Source organism: Sphaeramia orbicularis, chromosome 22, assembly GCF_902148855.1.
Source record: "Sphaeramia orbicularis chromosome 22, fSphaOr1.1, whole genome shotgun sequence".
Taxonomy (NCBI): Eukaryota; Metazoa; Chordata; class Actinopteri; order Kurtiformes; family Apogonidae; genus Sphaeramia; species Sphaeramia orbicularis.
In genome coordinates, this window is record NC_043978.1 from 24,101,100 (window position 1) to 24,122,456 (window position 21,357).

General features: G+C 36.2%; 1 protein-coding gene across 1 annotated transcript in view; it reads left to right on the forward strand.

The window, feature by feature from the left end:
* The first annotated feature begins 3,394 nt into the window (after positions 1 to 3,394).
* LOC115413226 (origin recognition complex subunit 3-like) overlaps positions 3,395 to 21,357 on the forward strand; it is a 28,377-nt gene continuing 10,414 nt past the window's right edge. The window contains 17 exon segments of the mRNA XM_030125960.1: positions 3,395 to 3,521; positions 3,652 to 3,703; positions 3,784 to 3,881; positions 9,515 to 9,653; positions 9,758 to 9,862; positions 13,235 to 13,398; positions 13,496 to 13,548; positions 13,550 to 13,633; positions 15,287 to 15,446; positions 16,971 to 17,076; positions 17,206 to 17,265; positions 17,268 to 17,346; positions 19,420 to 19,488; positions 19,580 to 19,673; positions 19,675 to 19,689; positions 20,988 to 21,067; positions 21,184 to 21,314. Of these exon segments, the coding sequence (XP_029981820.1) occupies positions 3,498 to 3,521; positions 3,652 to 3,703; positions 3,784 to 3,881; positions 9,515 to 9,653; positions 9,758 to 9,862; positions 13,235 to 13,398; positions 13,496 to 13,548; positions 13,550 to 13,633; positions 15,287 to 15,446; positions 16,971 to 17,076; positions 17,206 to 17,265; positions 17,268 to 17,346; positions 19,420 to 19,488; positions 19,580 to 19,673; positions 19,675 to 19,689; positions 20,988 to 21,067; positions 21,184 to 21,314 (1,513 nt within the window). The 5' untranslated portion in view covers positions 3,395 to 3,497.

Sequence of the window (21,357 nt, forward strand, 5' to 3'; positions counted from 1 at the left end):
TAAAAGGGCTTGCATGGAAAAAAAAAAGCTTGATATTTTTGTACAGTATATAATATTCTATAGAAATTTTATATTCAATTTTGTTCTTATTTGTATAACAAGAATTGGAATAATGCAGTAAAAATTGAGTTACTGATTGTATTCTGCAGTATGACGTCAATTACAACAGCATATATCATTTACAGTGTGTTTAATACAGCCATGAATACATTAAAATCCTGAACATGAAAAAGTGTAAACTCCCAGTTCTGACTCATATTATTATATAATAATGAAGTATAACAACAGGGGCATTATGGTTTTTTATGTGCAAATATGAGGCAAAAATCAAGTTTAATAAGGAAACTAATTAAAGACGACCAAAGCCCAGTTTCTCAATAAGAAGTAATGTTTTTGAAATGTGTTGAATAGCAACCTAGGCACAATTAAATAAAATTTGAATGATTGATTGATTGATTTGATTGGTTTTCCCCTGTAAGTCACTTTGGAAAAAGTGTCTGCCAAATGCGTAAATGTAAATAATATTCAAGGACAGACAAAGGTCATGTTGAGGCACAATTATATTGAATTTCTACACAAAAATAATATGATATAATAAGCAACAATTAAAAGTAATTTACGATATACATAATGAAGGTGTGAATATTAAAATGAAGTTCTTAAAAATCTGATTCCCAAGTCTTGTACTGCGGCAACGGGTTCAGCAGTGGAGAAATCAAACTGATTAAAAAAAGTAAAGTCGCAAAAAGGAAAAATCAATAAATACATGGGAAAAAATAACAATGAAGTTAGATTTTTATCATACCTTTTAATTTTTTCCCGAAAACAGGGTATTTTGACACTGCAGTATGTTGTTGGTTTTTTTTCTTTATCATCACCAGAAATTTTGGGAAGATATAACTTTGGAGACTACAGGGTGTCCCATAAGTCTCCATACATAGGAGACATAATACATTCCATACATATATGGTTCTAACATGTATTTCTTTATATTTCTTCTTTATAGTTCTTCAGCAGTGGAGGACACGCATTGAAATGTGTTCCCAACAAAATGGCAGTCATATAGAGCATATTATATAAATAAAAATGGTTTATGTCAAGAAACGTTTATTTTTCCTATGTATGGAGACTTATGGGACAACCTGTGTTTGAGAACCTTCCACATGGCCTTTGGCTGTTTGCTCCTTATATATTCTGTTGTTTTTGAATTATTTTTAAACACCAAATGTAATAGAACAATCTGTTTGTAACATATTATAGTAGTATAATTAGTTATAACATATGTCATAACTATTGTCATGTTCACTGTTGGAAATATGTTACAAACAGATTGTTCTATTACATTTGGTGTTTAGTAAATAAATCACTACGTATACTCTGCACAGTCAAACAGTTCAAGCATCTCGAATTTCATGATCAGTTGATAAGAATCGTGAGCGATATAGCTGGGTTATTCAAAAATATTTTTTTGTAGGTTGGAGTCCTAGAACCATCATGAAATTTTACATTTTGTAAGCATATGTGATGGTCTTTCAGAAATAAGTTCTTTTGGTTGGTACTCCTTGTCATACCTGTGGTATTTGAAAGTGAAAATTAATGAAAAATGTTATTTTGCGATTTTATATATCATATTGGTTTGTGTTTAATTGGTCAATAAATATGGGGGTTCGTAAAAGTTTCAAGTTTATTTTCCAGATTTCACAAGGTCATACCACAGTCCCAATAAAGACAATGTTATTGATAATATACATATGCAATCTATATATGGTAGTCATTCTTTGCTGAAAATTTCATGCATTTAGCTAGAAAACTTACTGAGATATTGCACTTTAAACTTTGCAGCATTTTAAGACGATCGCGAAATGCACCAAAAACGGCAATAGGGGTACCCTGTTCATGAATTTTTTCTTCAAATGTATTTGATATATCAATCTGAAATTTTGGCTGAGGTGTTTTTTTAGTGTTGAACTTTATATGGTAAAAATTTCAAGCAAATCTAAGATGGTCGAGCAGGAGGCACTTGTTGAATTGAGGTGGAATGACCCTGTTCTCTTTTTTCTTATAGTGGACAATTTTTTGGCTGTTCTCTTTTTTTCTTACAGTGGATAATTTTTTGGGCTGTTCTCTTTTTTTCTCATAGTGGATAATATTTTGGGCTGTTCTCTTTTTTTTCTTATATGGATAATTTTTTGGATTGTTCTCTTTTTTTTCTTATAGTAGATACTTTTTGGGGGTGTTCTCTTTTTTTCTTATAGTGGATAATTTTTTGGGCTGTTCCTTTTTTTCTTATAGTGGATCATTTTTTGGACTGTTCTCTTGTTTTCTTATTGTGTATCATTTTTAGACTGTTCTCTTTTTTTTCTTATAGTGGATAATTTTTTTGGCTTTTCTCTTTTTTTCTTACAGTGGATAATTTTTTGGGCTGTTCTCTTTTTTTCTTCTAGTGGATAATATTTTGGGCTGTTCTCTTTTTTTTTTCTTATAGTGGATAATTTTTCGGGCTGTTCTCTTTTTTTCTTATATGGATACTTTTTGGGGGTGTTCTCTTTTTTTCTTATAGTGGATAATTTTTTGGACTGTTCTCTTTTTTCTTATAGTGGATCATTTTTTGGACTGTTCTCTTGTTTTCTTATTGTGGATCATTTTTTTGGACTGTTCTGTTTTTTTTCTTATATGGATAATTTTTTGGACTGTTCTCTTTTTTTTTTCTTATATGGATAATTTTTCAGGCTGTTCTCTTTTTTTCTTACATGGATACTTTTTGGGGGTGTTCTCTTTTTTTTCTTATAGTGGATCATTTTTTGGACTGTTCTCTTTTTTCCTATAGTGGGTAATTTTTTGGACTGTTCTCTTTTTTTCTTACAGTGGATCATTTTTTTGGACTGTTCTCTTGTTTTCTTATAGTGGATCATTTTTTTGGGCTGTTGCACCTCTGGGCCATTGCATTGGAGGGATATACATTATGTAAAATTTTGAGAAAAATGTAAAATTCTAATTTTGTTTGTAATACAGTATTTATATGGTAATGTCCATGCTTTTGACCACTCAATTTTAGAGAGGGTTGAATTCCATAATGCTTTACCTTGGGGGGGAAATTTTCAAGAAAAAAAAAAACTGTTGCAGGACTGTAGACACGTTGTGAAGCTGCAGAGATGGGACGTTCAAGATCAACAATGTTCAATACGCTCATCTCAGTAAACTAAAGAAACGTAACGTAAATCATTATTTGTGCATCCGGCCAGATACGCAGTTGCGTTGTTTTTAGTGTGGCTATGGCAGTTCATACACTTTATCATCCGTGGTAACTTATTAGAAATTGAAAGGACACACCCGGTTTGCAGCATTTTTATAAACACTTTCAGGTTGTGTTCTTGAACACAGCATTTTCCGCTTACGTCAATTTGGCGGGAAGTGAGTCTGTTGTACAGCGGAGCAAAATCTAAGGCGAAACATTTACTATTTCATTTACAGAGGGTTTAAAAAAAACAAATACTGGCATGTCTACATCATCTGTGTCTAAGGTACTGTCATATTTATGCGACAGCTTGCATGTTAACACACTTTATTCACAAACGTAACACAACACGACCATGTGGAGGTGGTGTTTGTGTGTTTGTTTCAGTAATGGAGGTTATTTTCTGCATTTTTCAGGGCTGTTTTGTGTTTAAACCGAGCACTAAAAAGAAGAAACACCTCGGACTGGGTGAGTAGTGTTTATTTACGTTCAATGTGCTGTCAGATAAGGTTGTAGTGACTTCCACACCTGTTGCCTTTCCCCCACAGAGGATCACTTTACCGGTGGCTGTGAAGGAGCACAGAACAGTGGGAAACGATACAAACTGTGCCAGGATCTGTGGGACCAAATAAAAACAGACACAGAGGTGAGACAGAAAGAACACTAACAGGGGGTTACCTGCCTTTAGAACACAGGTGTCAAACATGCGGCCCGGGGGCCAAATCCGTCCCGCCAAAGGGTCCAGTCCGGCCCCTGGGATGCATTTGTGAAATGCAAAAATTACACTGAAGATATTAACAATCCTTTTAGTTCAGGTTTCACATTCAGACCAATTCAATTTCATAATAACCTTTAAATACTAACAACTCAAATTTTTCTCTTTGTAAATGTAAATACAACCTGAAATGTCTATAATATTCTGCCTGTTACTACACTGAACAAAAATATAAACGCACCACTTTTGTTTTTGCTCCCATTTTTCATGAGCTGAACTCAAAGATCTAAAACTTTTTCTATGTACACAAAAGGCCTATTTCTCTCAAATATTGTTCATAAATTTGTCTAAATCTGTGTTAGTGAGCACTTCTCCTTTGTCCTTTGCTGAGATAATCCATCCACCTCACAGGTGTGGCATATCAAGATGCTGATTAGACAGCAGGATTATTGCACAGGTGTGACTTAGGCTGGCCACAATAAAGGCCACTCTAAAATGTGCAGTTTTACTGTATTGGGTGGTCCAGGGGGGTCAGAAAACCAGTCAGTATTTGGTGTGACCACCATTTTCCTCGCACAGTCTTCTTCATGAATTCTCTGAAACAGCTTTGGAGATGGCTTATGGTAGAGAAATGAACATTCAATTCACAGGCAAAAGCTCTGGTGGACATTCCTGAAGTCAGCATGCCAATTGCATATTCCCTCAAAACTTGTGACATCTGTGGTATTGTGCTGTGTGATAAAACTGCACATTTTGGAGTGGCCTTTTATTGAGGCCAGCCTAAGGCACACCTGTGCAAAAATCATGCTGTCTAATCAGCATCTTGATATGCCACACCTGTGAGGTGGATGGATTATCTCAGCAAAGAAGAAGTGTTCACTAACACAAATTTAGACAGATTTGTGAACAATATTTGAGAGAAATAAACCTTGTGTGTACACAGAAAAAGTTTTTAGATCTTTGAGTTCAGCTCATGAAAATGGGAGCAAAAACAAAAGTGGTGCGTTTATATTTTTGTTCAGTGTAAATATTTTGTGTATCTGTAGATCCACTGGGACCTGTAAGTTATAATGTACATGTGTAAATGATAAACTAAAGCATAGTAATGTTAAAATTACAAATTTTTATCGTTTTTTTCATGTTATTCACGTTGTTTGAAAGGATAGTTTGTAGATGTAAACATTTTCATCATATATTTTTACTTTTTTCACTGTAAAACATTGAGAAAAGTTTGGAGTTGACACTACGTATTATTATGTTATTATTTCACTGGTTTGGCCCACTTCAGATCAGATTTAGCTGAGTGTGGCCCCTGAACTAAAATGAGTTTGACACCCCTGCTTTAGAAGGTCTGTACTGCAGCACACAAGACATGTTGGAATTGGATTTATGCAAAATAATTGTGAAAAGCATCCAGTTTTATTTTTATTTATTTATTTATTTATTTTTGTAGATCATAAAAAATGCAGGATACTAATTTTGATCACTTACTTAGCAAAGAAATGCATATTTTTATTTTGGAAGAATGACTCCCCTCCATCTTTAAGATCTTCCATGATCAACTGTCTTCTTTTTTACCTTTAGAGCGGGGTTGTCAAACTCATTTAGTTCAGGGGGCACATTCAGCCAAATTTGATCTGAAGTGGGCCGTACCAGTAAAATAGTAACATAATAATATAGAAATAATGTCAACTCCAAACTTTCCTCTATGTTTTAGAGCGAAAAAAGTAAATTTACATTATGAAAAGGTTTACATCTACAAACTATCCTTTCAAACAATGTGAATAACATGAACAAAGTGAAAAAAATAAGTGTAATTTTAACAATATTCTGCCTCAGTTTATCATTTACACATGTACATTATAACGTACAGATCACAGTGGATCTACAAACACACAAAACATTTAATAACAGACAGAATATTGTTAAAATTATGCTTCTCTTAAGACATTTCAGGTTGTTCATATTTGTTCAGGTTATTCACATTTTTTGTGAAATTATACTTTGTTTTAGTGTAAATACATGAAAATACATTTACATTTACAAAGAGAAAAAATATGGAGTTGTCATTATTTATATGTATTATGATAGTATTTGACTGGTCTGACCCACTTGAGATTGAATTGTTCTGAATGTGGAACCTGAACTAAAGGATTGTTAATATCATAGAGTAATTCTTGCATTTCACAAATTCATCCAAGGGCCAGACTGGACCCTTTACCGGGCCAGATTTGGCCCCTGGGCCGCATGTTTGACACCTGTGCTTTAGAGAAACTGACTTTGGATAAATACAATCGGGGCCATCTCTTTAAAGAATTTTGGTTGCCTTTACTTTCTGGTATGGAGAAAGTTTGAGTTTGTAGATCATGAATACTGCCCTATTATTGCTATTTATATTACAGCATGCATAATTATGCTCATGCTTATGTTGTTACCCTTATTAATGTTATTGTGAGGATGATGTTTTTTTTTATTTTTATTATTTTATTTTATCATAATTTCTTCTTATTATTATTTTTATTTTATTATAATTTTTTTTTTTCTTTAGACATGTATATTTTTGGCCTGTTACTTTTGTGTGTGCTTAATTGAATTATTTCTTTAGGGATGGGAGGTGGGAAGAATGCACAAAGGAGAATTGTAAAAAGTAAGATCCACTATGACTATGTTTGTACTGTATCTGGAGGATTCTCTTGTGTGAAATAAAAAGATATTAAAAAAAAAAAAAACAAAGAAAAGCATCCAGTTAAATGACTTATCTCCCATCTGACTATTATTATTATTTTAGGTGTTGTTGGTTCATTTATTATCTTCACTTGCTTCATAACTTCTTGGGAAGGTGTGTACAATAACCATACTGACTGTTTTGCAGCATCTACGGGGGGTGGGGGTGGGGGGCTGAAAAGTTCATAGCCTGACTAAGAAGGAGTTATTCCACAGCAATCAAACTTGACATACATTAAATTCAACCTTTCCTGATACTAACTGCATGGTTTCCTTCCAGATAAACCACATTGGATAAATAATTTAGGACTTTGAAAAGTAGTACTACAGACATTTCATGAAAATGCTTGCTTTTCACCCCTCCCTCGTTCTCCCTACCCATCTTGAATTCAGCTTCCCAGTTTTCCATTCTTCACATTTTCTTTATTTTCATGACTATTTACATTGTAGATTCTCACTGAAGGCATCAAAACTATGAATGAACACATGTGGAATTATGTACTTAACAAAAGTGTGAAATAACTGAAAACATATCTTATATTCTAGTTTTCTTCAAAGTAGCCACCCTTAGCTCTGATGACTGCCTTGCACACTCTTGGCATTCTCTTGATGAGCATCAAGAGGTAGTCACCTGAAATGGTTTCCACTTCATAGCTGTGCCTTGTCAGGGTTACTTAGTGGAATTTCTTGCCTTATTGATGGGGTTGGGACCATCAGTTGTGTTGTGCAGAAGTCAGGTTGATGCACAGCTGACAGCCCTATTGGACAACTGTTAGAATACATATTATGGCGAGAACCAATCAGCTAGTAAAGACAAACGAGTGGCCATCATTACTTTAAGAAATGAAGGTCAGTCAGTCTAGAAAATTTCAAAAACTTTGAATGTGTCCCCAAGTGCAGTCGCAAAAACCATCAAGCGCTACAACGAAACTGGCTCACATGAGGACCGCCCCAGGAAAGGAAGACCAAGAGTCACCTCTGATGCTGAGGATAAGTTCATCTGAGTCACCAGCCTCAGAAATCGCAAATTAACAGCAGTTCAGATTAGAGACCAGATGAATACCACACAGAGCTCTAGCAGCAGACACATCTCTACAACAACTGTTAAGAGGAGACTGCGTGAATCAGGCCTTCATGGTCAAATAGCTGCTAGGAAACCACTGCTCAGGAGAGGCAACAAACAGAAGAGATTTATTTGGGCCAAGAAACCCAAGGAATGGACATTAGACCAGTGGAAATCTGTGCTTTGGTCTGATGAGTCCAAATTTGAGATCTTTGGATCCAACCGCCGTGTCTTTGTGCGACGCAGAAAAGGTGAACGGATGGATGCTACATGCCTGGTTCCCACCGTGAAGCATGGAGGGGGAGGTGTGATGGTGTGGGGGTGCTTTGCTGGTGACGCTGTTGGGGATTTATTCAAGATTGAAGGCAACCTGAATCAGCATGGCTACCACAGCATCCTGAAGTGACATGCCATTCCATCCGGTTTGCGTTTAGTTGGACCATCATTTATGTTTCAACAGGACAATGACCCCAAACACACCTCCAGGCTGTGTGAGGGATATTTGACCAAGAAGGAGAGTGATGGAGTGCTGCGCCAGATGACCTGGCCTCCACAGTCACCGGACCTGAACCCAATCGAGATGGTTTGGGGTGAGCTGGACCGCAGAGTGAAGGCAAAAGGGCCAACAAGTGCTAAGCATCTCTGGGAACTTCTTCAAGACTGTTAGGAAACCATTTCAGGTGACCACCTCTTGATGCTCATCAAGAGAATGCCAAGAGTGTGCAAAACAGTCATCAGAGCTAAGGGTGGCTACTTTGAAGAAATTAGAATATAAGAGATGTTTTCAGTTATTTCACACTTTTTTGTTAAGTACATAATTCCACATGTGTTCATTCATAGTTTTGATGCCTTCAGTGAGAATCTACAATGTAAATAGTCATGAAAATAAAGAAAATGCAAAGAATGAGAAGGTGTGTCCAAACTTTTGGCCTGTACTGTATGTTTTATATTTTATGCTCATTTCTGTTGCATGTCATTTTTAAATGCCACTTTTTTGTGTTTGTTTTTGATTTCCTTGTTGAATTATTCTATTTCAATTTCTATACTTATTAAATTCTCTTGGCATTCAGTATGGATGGCAAAGTAAGTTTTCATTGTACAGGGAAATGGCCAATGACATTCATTTTGTCTTCTGTTAATGTAATTATACCTTTTTTTTTTCCTTTTGTTAAGACAAGGTATAGTTTTTAGTTCTTACCTGCTTCTGAGGAAGACTGGAGTCACAGTTGAAACTGTCAAGCAGGTAGCATCTAAAAACTTTACCTTGTCTGAACAAAAGAAAAAAAGAAAAATATTATTGTGCAGGGAAACCTGTTTCTTTACTGTTCACATGACAGTAAAACACTTTGAATCTACTTGCACACAGATATGGTAATAATAGAGGTCCACAAAGATGTGAAGTTCTTTGTTATTATTAAAAATAAAAGATATTCTTGCAGGAGACCCCAAAACCATCTCTCCAGGACGTTGCTATGTTGAAGGTTCAATAATTAATGTAATTTCAGTAGTTTGTTCATACATTTATCCACTTTCTTTTACTGACACTTGACACATAGCTGGATCGGTGGAAGAAAATGGATAGATGGTTGAATTTACATAAGTTGCTGCAACTTCTTGGAAGCACCATTATACTGTTCAATGGCTAATTGTACTCTTTGCTGATAATTTTTGCATATTTTTTTGTTCAGTAAGGTTTTGAGTGCAGAAGTTTTACCTGAATTGATGCATTTTAACTCAAATGAAGGGTGTGATTCCTTCTTTCCACTGCTGTCTGAAGTCCCTGCAGGATGAACTTAACAGGAGTATCCTGGACAGTTTGCTGGACTTCACCAGGAAGTGCTCGTCCACCCGTCAACATGGCGACTGGGCTTCACAGATGCGGGCCAGTGAGATTCCCACAGCGGCTCTAGTGCTCGGTAATTTGGTGATGACACACTGACACCCGACACTTTAATAATTTTATGGTTCTATGAATAATCTGATAAAGCGGCTCAGATTCTCTTTTCTGTATCCTCATCAGGTGTGAATGTTCCAGACCATGACATGACCTTCCAGAGTCTGTCTGAGCTCCTGCAGCAGTTGGTCACTCCTCATGTGGCTTCTCTGCAGGCGAAAGAGTGTGGAGGTATGAAAGGGTTGAGGGTTTTTTTTTTAAGGAAGAAAGTAGTTTAGGAATGTTTTTTTCTAACAGTTTCTGCTTTCATGTCAATATGTGTGATCATTACTAAGCTCTAAACTTAAAACCATTCATTCATTCATTCATTTCATTTATTTGGTTCATGGTTGTGCATTTCATCAGCAGACATTCAATAGTCATCAGATGAACAAGCATGTACACACCCATGCTCGAAAAGGAGCAGGATGAAGAAATCTTGTATTTCCTGCCCCTTTCTAAATAATAACAGCCTTAATGGTTAGTTATACACAACTAGCTATAAAGTCATACTGTATAAAGGCTTTAAAACTTAAAGAGAGCTGTAACAGTCCATGATCTTTCTGTTGGACATTAGACCGTAAGAATGAAAGTGTCATCTTATATTGGGTCCAACTTGGTACAGGTCATCTAACGGTAACCATGGTCTATCAATGCTTAGATATGCATATAAAATGGTAGTTTCAGGACACCTCTTTTATGTCCAGGAGCGCCCATCAACAATGACCCTGTTTATTAGGGGTTAAATGGTACCGGTAGCCCATGATTCGGTCCGTACCTTGGTTCTCGGGCCACGGTTTCAGTTCAGTTTCAGTACATGTTTTGTGCATAAAGAAAAACTTTTTTTGTCTCCCAAAATTATATTTTATTTTGCTTGTCAGCAAAACCTGAATTTCACAGTAGGAACAAATTCTATCACTGTACTGAATAAAGTAATACTTTCTGTACTGAACAATAGAACCCTTTCTTATTCCTTGACTACTTGTATGCGGGGTGCGGGTTTGCAGGCAGACTTGTCTCTGTCCACTGTCTCTCCCTGAGGGGCTGCATGCTCACATGCATGTCCAGAGAGAGGGAGAGAATCAGTCGCAAAACCGAGAACCCGTAGTCCATAAGAGGGCGGATTGTCCCGTGAAAGGTGGACCAAACGTTACACGGTTTTCCCGAGTACCGTTACATCCTACTGTTTATATCAACATAAAAATCAGATAAGTGGTGTAATCGGATAATTGTAATAATCAGATCTGGCACTTTCCATGCACTTAAGAAAGTGATAATCAATAAACCCTGGTTTAGACGCTCCAGTCCATTTCGGATTTCTTTCGGAGTACATCGGAGCAGAGTCCGCTGAAGTTTGACTGCGTAACTTCCAGTTTCTACATTTTTGACTGTGTTTAAAATGTAAAAGAACAAAATAAATCAGATTAACCTGTATACATGTGGGAAGACATTAGAGCAGGGGTGTCCAAATCCTGGTCCTCGAGGGCATATCCTCAGGGATCCTGCATATTTTAAATGTTTCCCTCTTCCAGCACACCTGACAGTCATTATCAGGCTTCTGCAGAGCTTGATGATGGGCTTATCATTGAATCAGGTGTGTTGGAAGATGGACACATCTAAAACATGCAGGATACCAGCCCTCGAGAACCAGGGGCCTCATGTATAAAGACTTGCGTGGATTTCATACTGAAACCTGCCGTACGCCCAAATCCAGAAAAGTCCGAACGCACAAAAAAATCCAGATGTATAAAACTGTGCGTACGCCCGAATCCAAGTACACTTCCTTTATACATCCTAATCAGCGTGGAATTGAGCGCATATGTTGGAGTACCTGACTCCTCCCTCTCCACGCCCACATTTAAATATGCAAATCAGTATAAACGGGGTCTGCAGGTGGGGTTCCCTCTGGGATTCCCCTGTCTGCGTGATCAGACGATGACGTTAAGGTGGACACGAAGCGGAGGCCAAAACAGGCGGAAGGACAAGAGACGAACTCAGACCGTTTGAGGAAAGAGTCGCCGATATTGTGACACTTTTCTTACAGGGCTGATGCGGATCACCCCCAGATAAATATATATTTAGTATTTGTTATCTCACACATTAGTTCATTCTATGGGCCATACAACAGTCTGATCACAGCCAAACAAGATAAAGGTTCATGTGTAAGCATGTCAGGATATCAAAGAGGAAATCAATGACTTTGACTCATGTTTAATCACTCAAATTATTATTTCCAACAATGAGACAGAGGACTGTCAGACCCAGTATCATCCTCCTGTCACAGAGGCTTCTGTTGACTCCCCAGCGTTAGCCGGTCCTCCGGTCCACAGCCCACTGCTGATGCCCGTCCAACCGACATGGGTCTGTACTGACCCGAGTCACATTAGGACATCGAGAGGACAATCGGCGGAGTCAATGAGCGACTGGACCGACTAATAAATGTTCTCACTGACATGAACACTATACTTATCACCAATGAATTTTGTGGCCTTGTCTCTTTAGATGGTTGTTGCTTAATGTCCTCCCGGGCAGGATTGGCATTGATGGGTCCAGGGTCTGGTTGGTTCTGGTTCTGGTGGTGGATGTGCTGCTCTGACAGCAGGATGACGTGTCGGTGTTTTCACTGTTCATCTGTGTATCTCCGATGTGTCCATCAATCGGAGGAATGACCTTTTTCACATTATTAACAGTTTCCCAGTATCACTCTAAGTGTCGCCAATGGTTCCAAAGCACTAGAAACGTGCGTACGCCACTATGGAGTTGCGTGGAGGACCGCACATTTCCACGGTCATTTCACTCTTTATACATCTGAACGTGAGCGTGGAAAAGGGCGTACGCCAGGTTTTTTTTGCGCACGCATGCTTTATACATGAGGCCCCAGGATTGGACACCCCCTACATTAGAGTATTGAGGAGAAATCCAGGTGTGTTGATCTGATTTGTCATAATCGGACTACTGTCATTATCTGATAAAATTATCAGATTATCCTCTTTACATGGTCACCTGAATAATCTGATAACTCCAGAAATTGGATATTGATCGAGCAGGTGCGACACAGGTGTGCACATAAACAGGCTCAGTGGCTTTGAAAAGGAGAAAAATGCCAGATTTTACCATAAGTCAAATTTGTTGATTCCAAGTCTGAAATCATTTTGGATTTTGAATTATGCGCAAATCATATATAGCTTGTAGTTTTGTAAATTACTAGTAATCAAACTTCAGATGACTTTCAAAGGTTTCTGTTCAGATCATAGAGCTTGTTCATGCAGCAGGAAACTGTCAAATCCACATGATGACAGATGGTGCTAGAAACAGCTGTTCTAAACCAAGCAGATGATCTCTGATACGAAGGTTAATTCAGCTTCATTGGGTCTAAAATTCATGTCTAGATGAAAATTTGACCAATTTAGCACGTATCATCTTCAAATGGTGAATGCACAATGAAAGGCATGGCCAAGACTCTGAAGTATGTTATTTTACATGTTCGCATAATTTAAAATACTGCTGGATATGAAATTGGCCACTTTTTTTTTTTTTTTTGGATGATTTTGCCTATCAATATAGCTTTGAAGCACCTGATGAAGAGAGTCCTAGAGAGGCTGATGGGCACTACGTGTACTGTGGATGATGATGAAGAGGAGGAACCTGAACAGACCAGCACTGAAACACACAAGAGCATGCACTGCTCCCTTGGTATACTCTGTGACTGGTACAAGTCAAAAACAAGGGTAGGACATGAGTCACAGCATGTGGATTTGCATGGATGAACTTCAGACTGGCATAAACAAACTTCCTTTTTTTTTTTTTTAAAATCTGTAATTTCAGAAATCCAGCACAGGTACGCCTGGAAAGAAGCGTAGTTCTCCAGTCAAAGATGCTACAGCAGCCTCCTGTTGTGGTTATATTCAAGGATCTGGAGGCCTTTAACCACAGAGTTCTGCAGGATTTCATTCTCATCTGCAGGTAACTAGAGGCTCATTTTTAGCTTACCGGCCGATAGGCTGTAAGCTATTGTCGTCATGCGGCCTCCAGCGTCGTCGTCTGTCGTTGTCTGTTGTTGTCTGTCGTCCGTTACAAAAATTTCAATCGTCTTCTTCTCCGAAACTACAATTCCGATTGACTTCAAACTTGGTATACAGCTTTTTTATGATGATGTCAACAAAGTTAGTGAAATTATTTGGATCCGGCTCTAATTCTGGATTTGGTGCGACTTTGAAAAATTTCCCCATTTTAACAGATAGGAAGTGCCGGTAAGCTACAGGGCCATTGGTCCTTTTTCAATAACATTATTTGTTTGCTTTTTTTGGGTTTTTTTTAAATTGTATTCTTATCTTATTACTGGGACCTGAATACACATGTGCTTTATGCTTTATGTGCTAGATTGAATGAATGACAAAAACTGTACCTTAAACCTTAATTGCATCCACATTCACCAAAGAGGGAATTTGAGCTACTTAAAGGGGTCATTTTTGCTAAACCCACTTTTATTAGTCTTGGTCCATTTATTTGTGTATTTGGACCCTATAGTTCATAAAGTGTGAATTTGAACCCTCCAGGTGCTGCAAAGCTATCTTTAATTCATTTTGGCAAAAATCGAGTGGATTTCTACAACCCGTTTGAATTCCTGCTTAATTTGTTGTCTAGAACTAGTTACGTCACAACATTTGCACGTATAAGGTCAAGACTTCCGATGAACATTTCTCAGAGTGCGACATAATTGTTTGTCAGCAGCAGCGGTTGTAGTCCATACTGAAAATATGTCCCAACTTCCAGCCAATTGCCTAAAATGTTCAGTTGTTGGTTGAACAGGACAGAGCAGCACAGCCAGCAACCTGGAGGGGGTGGGGCTTGAAGTGGCTCATTTGCATTTAAAGGGCCAGCGCTGAAAACGACCTTTCCGGTGTCAGTACTCAGAAATAGGGTTGAAGATGGACCTGTGGAGTTGAATAAAAGAAGAATTCAGACCAAAGCATAGCACTAACAGTTTATGTAGACCATAAGGAAATGTTTTAAAATGCATAATTCTATTTAAAAAGCAAAATTTCACTACTTTAAAGCTGTGTTATTGAGCTAAAATTCCATAGTAACATTTCAGCATATTGTTGATCAAGTGGTCTGAGAAGAAGTAAGAATTCTGCCCTGGTCTGTGGACTGTTTTGGATTTTCAGCCCCTAAAACAGTCCACAGAACCAAGACTACCACAAAACAACACAACACAGACTTGTGTGAAAAGTAAAAAAAAAATCTTCTTTTTTCCAATACGGTCTTTTCATTTGGACTAAGAGGTGAGACCCTGATATGTTGTGTATTTACTCTCACATATTAAAAAATGACCTTATTATCCTTATTCATGAATAAAACCATTTCAGAAACCCCCTCTGATTTATTTTCCTAAGTGCCTCCATGTTTATTTAGATTACTCTACAGGTGACTTGAGTTTAGTAAAAACACATGCTGTTTATTTTCCCTTTCCACATGCGTCTTGTTTTTATTATACATCCATTCAGACTGAGGTTCTGCAGTGCGGTGCTTGTGTGTCTTCATTTTTTTAACATTGTTTTATTTATGTGGCTGAATTGTTCCCCGCTCAGTGTGAACTTGATTTCTGTTCCGCAGCCGCTACATTGAACGCCTTCCGCTGATGTTCATCTTTGGAATCGCCACGTCACCCAGCACCATCCAGAACATGCTGCCTCACTCTGTGTCCTCCCTGCTGTGCATCGAACTCTTCCAGTCTCTGTCCTGCACTCAGCATCTGGCCACAGTCATAGACAAGGTATAGATAGATAGATAGATAGATAGATAGATAGATAGATAGATAGATAGATAGATAGATAGATAGATAGATAGTCTTAAAGTCTTGAATTAAATTTCTACCATTAATCTCAATTGGCAATAAGATATACCTCCAATAAATATACAAGGGAGGGTCAGAAAGTTCTCAAACAAATGTAATGAAAAGTTTATTTATCAATATAACAAAATTATTTCAGATTATTTCTACATGAACTCCATTAGAGTCTAAACATTTTGCGATCTATGTTTCCATTGGTAGATTCCTTCTTTGCAGAATTACTGGGGCTGTGTTTGCCACAGTCTTTGTCTTTTTGACTCTCCCTCGTATTATTCAGGCATCAATATCTTTCTTTTGCATCTAGTATTGAATCTATGTTGAATTAAAAACATCCAGATCAGAGACAGGTGCCGCCATTCTATCACTCTTTGGTTTTTGGATAAACACTGTGTTGGCTTATGAAGTCAGAAAGACCATATTTGGACAAAAAGGCGGAGCTTTGACAATATGAGTGGTAATGGATGAGCTAAATGCTTACTAAATTTGATCAATCATTACATAAGAAAGCCATTTTAAAGTCTTATGACTGTAACTTGCATAGATGGATATCTCAAAAGGTGATGAAATTGGTGATGCACATGGGAGCTACAGTGAGAAGATTTTTTTTTCTAGCCTTGACATCAGATCTAGGGCAGGCTTTCTGCAGGTCATTAAAAAGCAATAGATTTTGTGAAAATTAAGGCCTTAAATGGCATTAAAAACATTAAATTCGATGTCCGGAGGCATTAAAAAATTAAATACACTTGATGGAAAAAAAAATTGTTATTCATGATTTATTTTGATTATATAAACATTTAATAATTTTGATCGGAAGTATAGTACATTTTGGCTATTGTTTATGGCTGATACACAAAGTCACAACACCGGATGCTTGGAATGCAATGTTCTGTGTGCGTGGGCATGCCGTGGTGAGAGAGCAGACGGAGTATTAGCAAATGTTGGAAAATGTGAAAGTGCAAGTTTCAGCAGAAGTGACTGGAGGAGGAACTATTCAGAACCTGGTTAAAGCCTGTTGACGGTAAACGGTCATAAAACTATATATAAACTGTATCTACAGTTGGACATGGACATTAAATTTGTTTAAAGTGGCATTAAAAAGCATTAAATTAGATTTGCTGATGCCTGCAGAAACCCTGTTGGGATGATTTCAGTGAATTAAGGTAAAAAAACAGACTTAATTTCTAAATTCAGTTCAGTTCAAAGCCTTTTATTGTCATGTGTACAGTAAAGAAACATGTTTCCCTGTACAATGAAAGTCTTACTTTGTCCACAATGAATGCAAATAGAACTTAAGATTTAGAAACATTGCAATAGAATTTAACTAGGAAATTAAAAACAAACAAAATAAATTGGCATTAAATCAACAGGTGTCATTTATTTTAATCTCATTCAAAACTGCTTGAGATTTTAAATGACTTTTTTTTTTTTTGTCTTGTCTGTTTCCAGTTGGTCCTGACTTCACACTTCCCTTTTAAACTCAACGGCAAAGTGATGCAGGTGCTGATCAGCATCTTCCTCTACCACGACTTCTCCGTGAGGAACTTCATCAAGGCGTGCAGGTACAGAGGAGCGCTTTCTCCACGCTCCATCTATCATTTGCTTATCGGCGTTTGTGCTACCCCCCGTTGTCTGCAGATAGAGGTCAGATATGCGTATTGTTGGAGTATAATCCGTGTTCTGTGTCTTCAGTTGGCTTTGCTGGAGCACTTTCACTCGCAGCCTCTCAGTGTGCTCTGCTGTAAAAGAAAGAGGCCTTGGCCAACGTGATGGAGCTCAGTCAGAGGGACCTGGAGAGGATAAGGCAGCTCCCGTCATTCAGGAGGTACATGCACACAATGACGTTTATTTATTTTGTTTATTACATAAAAAAGAAAAGAAAATCTGCTCTTACATGTCAGCAAATTAACCAGATATTGAATGAAAAGCAGAAAGAGGAACAATTTTATGTTTTCTGACATAAATACTTATTGTTCAATGTAGAAATTTCAAAAAGAATTGTGAAATCAGTCAATTTTTTTTTTTTTTTGTCTGTTTTGCTTTTTCAAATACATTTTTCGTTTGATTTTTTTTTTTTTTAATGGAATTTGCTTTGCAGTGGACTGGGTTATTATTACTATTCTTATTTTTTTCCTAGTCCCATAGAGAGAACTAAAAAGGAATGGTTGGGTCTCAGCAGGTATCTACCATTACTCACTGCTGCAATTAGTCATTTACAAAGTAATTTAAAAATCAAACAATTTATTCTTTATTTCTCGTTAAAGAATGAGAAACAGCCAAGTACTTTAGAAAAAAAAAAAGAATAGAAAAGCTTAAAATAAGGATAAGACAACTCCTGTCATTCAGGAGGTACACACACAGGATGTCGTTTTAATTTGAGGTTTATTTATTTATTTTGTTTATTAGATAAAAGACGCAGAAAAGAAAATCTGCTTTTACATGTCAGCAAATGGACCGAATTATGAATGAAAAGGAGAAGAAAGAAGAACAATCATATGTTATCTGACGCTTTTTTACAAAACACTTACGCGTTAACAGTGGAAATGTCAAACAGAATTGTGAAATCAGTCAATCAATTTTTTTTTTTACTTTTCTTTTTTTCAAATACATTTTATATTTGATTTTTTTAATGGAATTTGCTTTGCAGTGGACAGGCTTATTATTACTATTATTATTTTTTTCTAGTCCCATAGAGAGAACTAAAAAGGAATGGTTGGGTCTCAGCAGGATATCTACCTTCACTCACTGCTGCAATTAGTCATTTACAAAAGCAATTTAAAAATCAAACAATTTATTCTTTAATTTCACATTAAAGAATGAGAAACGGCCAAGTACTTCAGAAAGGAAAACAACTGAACAAAAAAGCTTAAAATAAGGATAAGGCAGCTCCTGTCATTCAGGCGGTACACACAAAGGATTTAGTGTTAACTTGAGGTTTATTTATTTATTTTTTTATTAGATAAAAGACAAAGACAAAGAAAATCTGGTTTTGAATGTCAGCAAATAGACCGGATTATGAATGAAAAGGAGCAGAAAGAAGAACAATCTTATGTTTTCTGACCCTTTTTAACAAAACACTTATACGTTCACAATAGAAATATCAAAGAGAATTGTTAAAATTAACCTCTTAATACAATCCTCCTCAGACCCAAGGAAGTTAAAGTTTTTGCTTTTTTTTCAAATACATTTTTAATAGATTTTTTTTTTATGGAATTTGCTTTGCAGTGGACAGTTTTTTTTTTTTTTTTTCCAGTCCCCTAAAGATAACAAAAACATTGTTGGTTCTGAGGATTATATCTGCCGTCACTAACTGCGGCAATTTGTCATTTGCAAAAAAAAAAAAAAAAAAAATTAAATAAAAATCAAACAATTTATTCTTTAATTTCTCTTTAAACAATGAGAAAGAGCCAAGTACTTCAGAAAGAAAAAAAACTGAACAAAAAGCTCAAATAAAGATAAAACATGTGTAATAATCAAAAATAACATTTTAGATCATTTTAACCATGCAAAAATATCCATGAAATTATGGAATGGAAAAACTAGTGTGACTTGATTTATTTCAGACTCAGTTTTATTGTCATTTGATCAATTGTACATGATAGAATGAAATATAGTTAACCAGGTCTCAGTTTGTTGCATAAGAAATATAAAGAATAAAATGTAATATAGAATATATAATGGTAATAGGGTAGAATAAAACTACCATAAAATGCAAAAAAAAAAAAATCTTAATTTGTACAAAATATTCTCCATTTCCTTGCATTATCAAACACTATGTGCCTTCGTATAACTTAATTGTTGTTGGAATGTAAATGTAAATAATTGTTTGCTTTTACCTGCATTTTTATCTGTTTCCAATGTAAAACACAGCCTTTAAATGTGCCCTGACATTTCCCAGGTACACAGAGAAGCAGGATGCCCAGGAAAAGGTCAATCTGATGACTGATGACACGCACTTAAAGGTAGAGTTTTTGTTTTATGTCCGTTGCTTACTCACGAGCGTACTTATCAGGACATAATTAGAATGAATCCTTTCTTTGTTTTGTCTGTTTTAGGAGGTGTCGGAAGCTGATAAAGGACCTTCGTAAATATCACAAGAACTATTACCCTGTCCTGAGTCTGCACACTCTGACCTCGTCATTACCTCGGTACCCCCCTCGGAAAACAGGCAAGAACTCCTCATATTTTATCATAATCGGACAAAAGAACACCTGGTTTGTTTTCACTGGAAACTGTCTTGATGTGACAAAAACAGGATTTCCGCTGGTCATTAAAAAGCAGTAAAAGTCATTAAATAGATTTTGAAAATTAAGGCCTTAAATGGCATTAAAAAGCATTCATTTCAATTTCCAGAGGAATTAAATAATTAAATACACTTGATGGAAAAAAAAAAAAAACATTGTTATTCACGATTTATTTTGATTATAAATATTTAATAATTTTGATATGAAGTATATGTGATGATTGACAGGCGGAACCCTTTAATTGTTTATTGTTTATGGCCGATACACAAAGTCACAACACTGGATGCTTGGAATGCAATGTGCTGTGAGCGTGCTCATGCTTTGGCAAAAGAGCGGAGGGAATATTAGCAAATGTCAGAAAAACAGGAAAATGCAAGTTTCAGCAGAAGTGATTGGAGGAGGAACTATTCAGAACCTGGTTAAAGCCACTGTGTGTTTGTGTATGTATGTGTGTGTGTGTGTGTGTCTTTGTGTGTGCATGTGTAATATATATATATATATATATATATATATATATATATATTATATATATAATATATATATATATATAAATGAAAATAAATTGAAAAATTGATCCAAAAAACATAATTTTTTTTTTTGGATCAATGTTTTATTTATTTTTTGTGCATCTCCAAAAGTACAATACAAAAAAAGATATTCACATTTTATGATACAAGATTTTGTGACACACAAAGTATAACCACCCTTCAGAACCAATGCCGACCCCCATACCGACCCAACCTGGATCTCAAAATGCAAAAACCACTAATAAAAACAAATACATGATATAGAAGAAAACAAATATTACACATATGTATGTATGTATGTATGTATATATATAGTATATATTATATATTAATATATATATTATATATATCTATATATATATATATTATATAATACACACACACATATGTGTGTGTATATATATATATATATATATATATATATATATATCATATGTGTGTGTGTATATATATATATATATATATATATATCTATATATACACATTGTATATATATATATATATATATATATATACACATATGTGGTATATATATATATATACACATATGTGTATATATATATATATATATATATTAAAACTGTATCTGCACTTGAACATGGGCATATAAATTTGTTTAAAGTGGCATTAAAAGGGCATTAAATCAGATTTGCTGATACCTGCAGAAACCCTGAAAAGGTGCCCTTGTGTTCTAGATCAGGGAGCTGCACTTAATATGTCTGGAGAAGACTGTATGGGAGACAGAGGAGTACCAGTCCGCCATGAAGCTCCTCAGGTAAAACCGGGATAATGAGCCTGTAACCTGTGAACACATGGGGCAGATATGGACATAATAATGGAATTATTAAAGTGGTGGATTCCCCGTCAGACCTAGCTCTGTGTTCCTTCCAGGATGTTGGCTAAAGAGCTGATCGCCTCCATCCAGAGGTGTTGTGGAACTCTGAAGCCCGTCAAATCGAAGAAGATGATGAACGCTCTCATCCAGATGGAGGAGATATTGACAAAAATAAAACAGTTGGACGGTAAGTAGGGAGATATTAGCCAGGTACATGCAGAGATGTTACA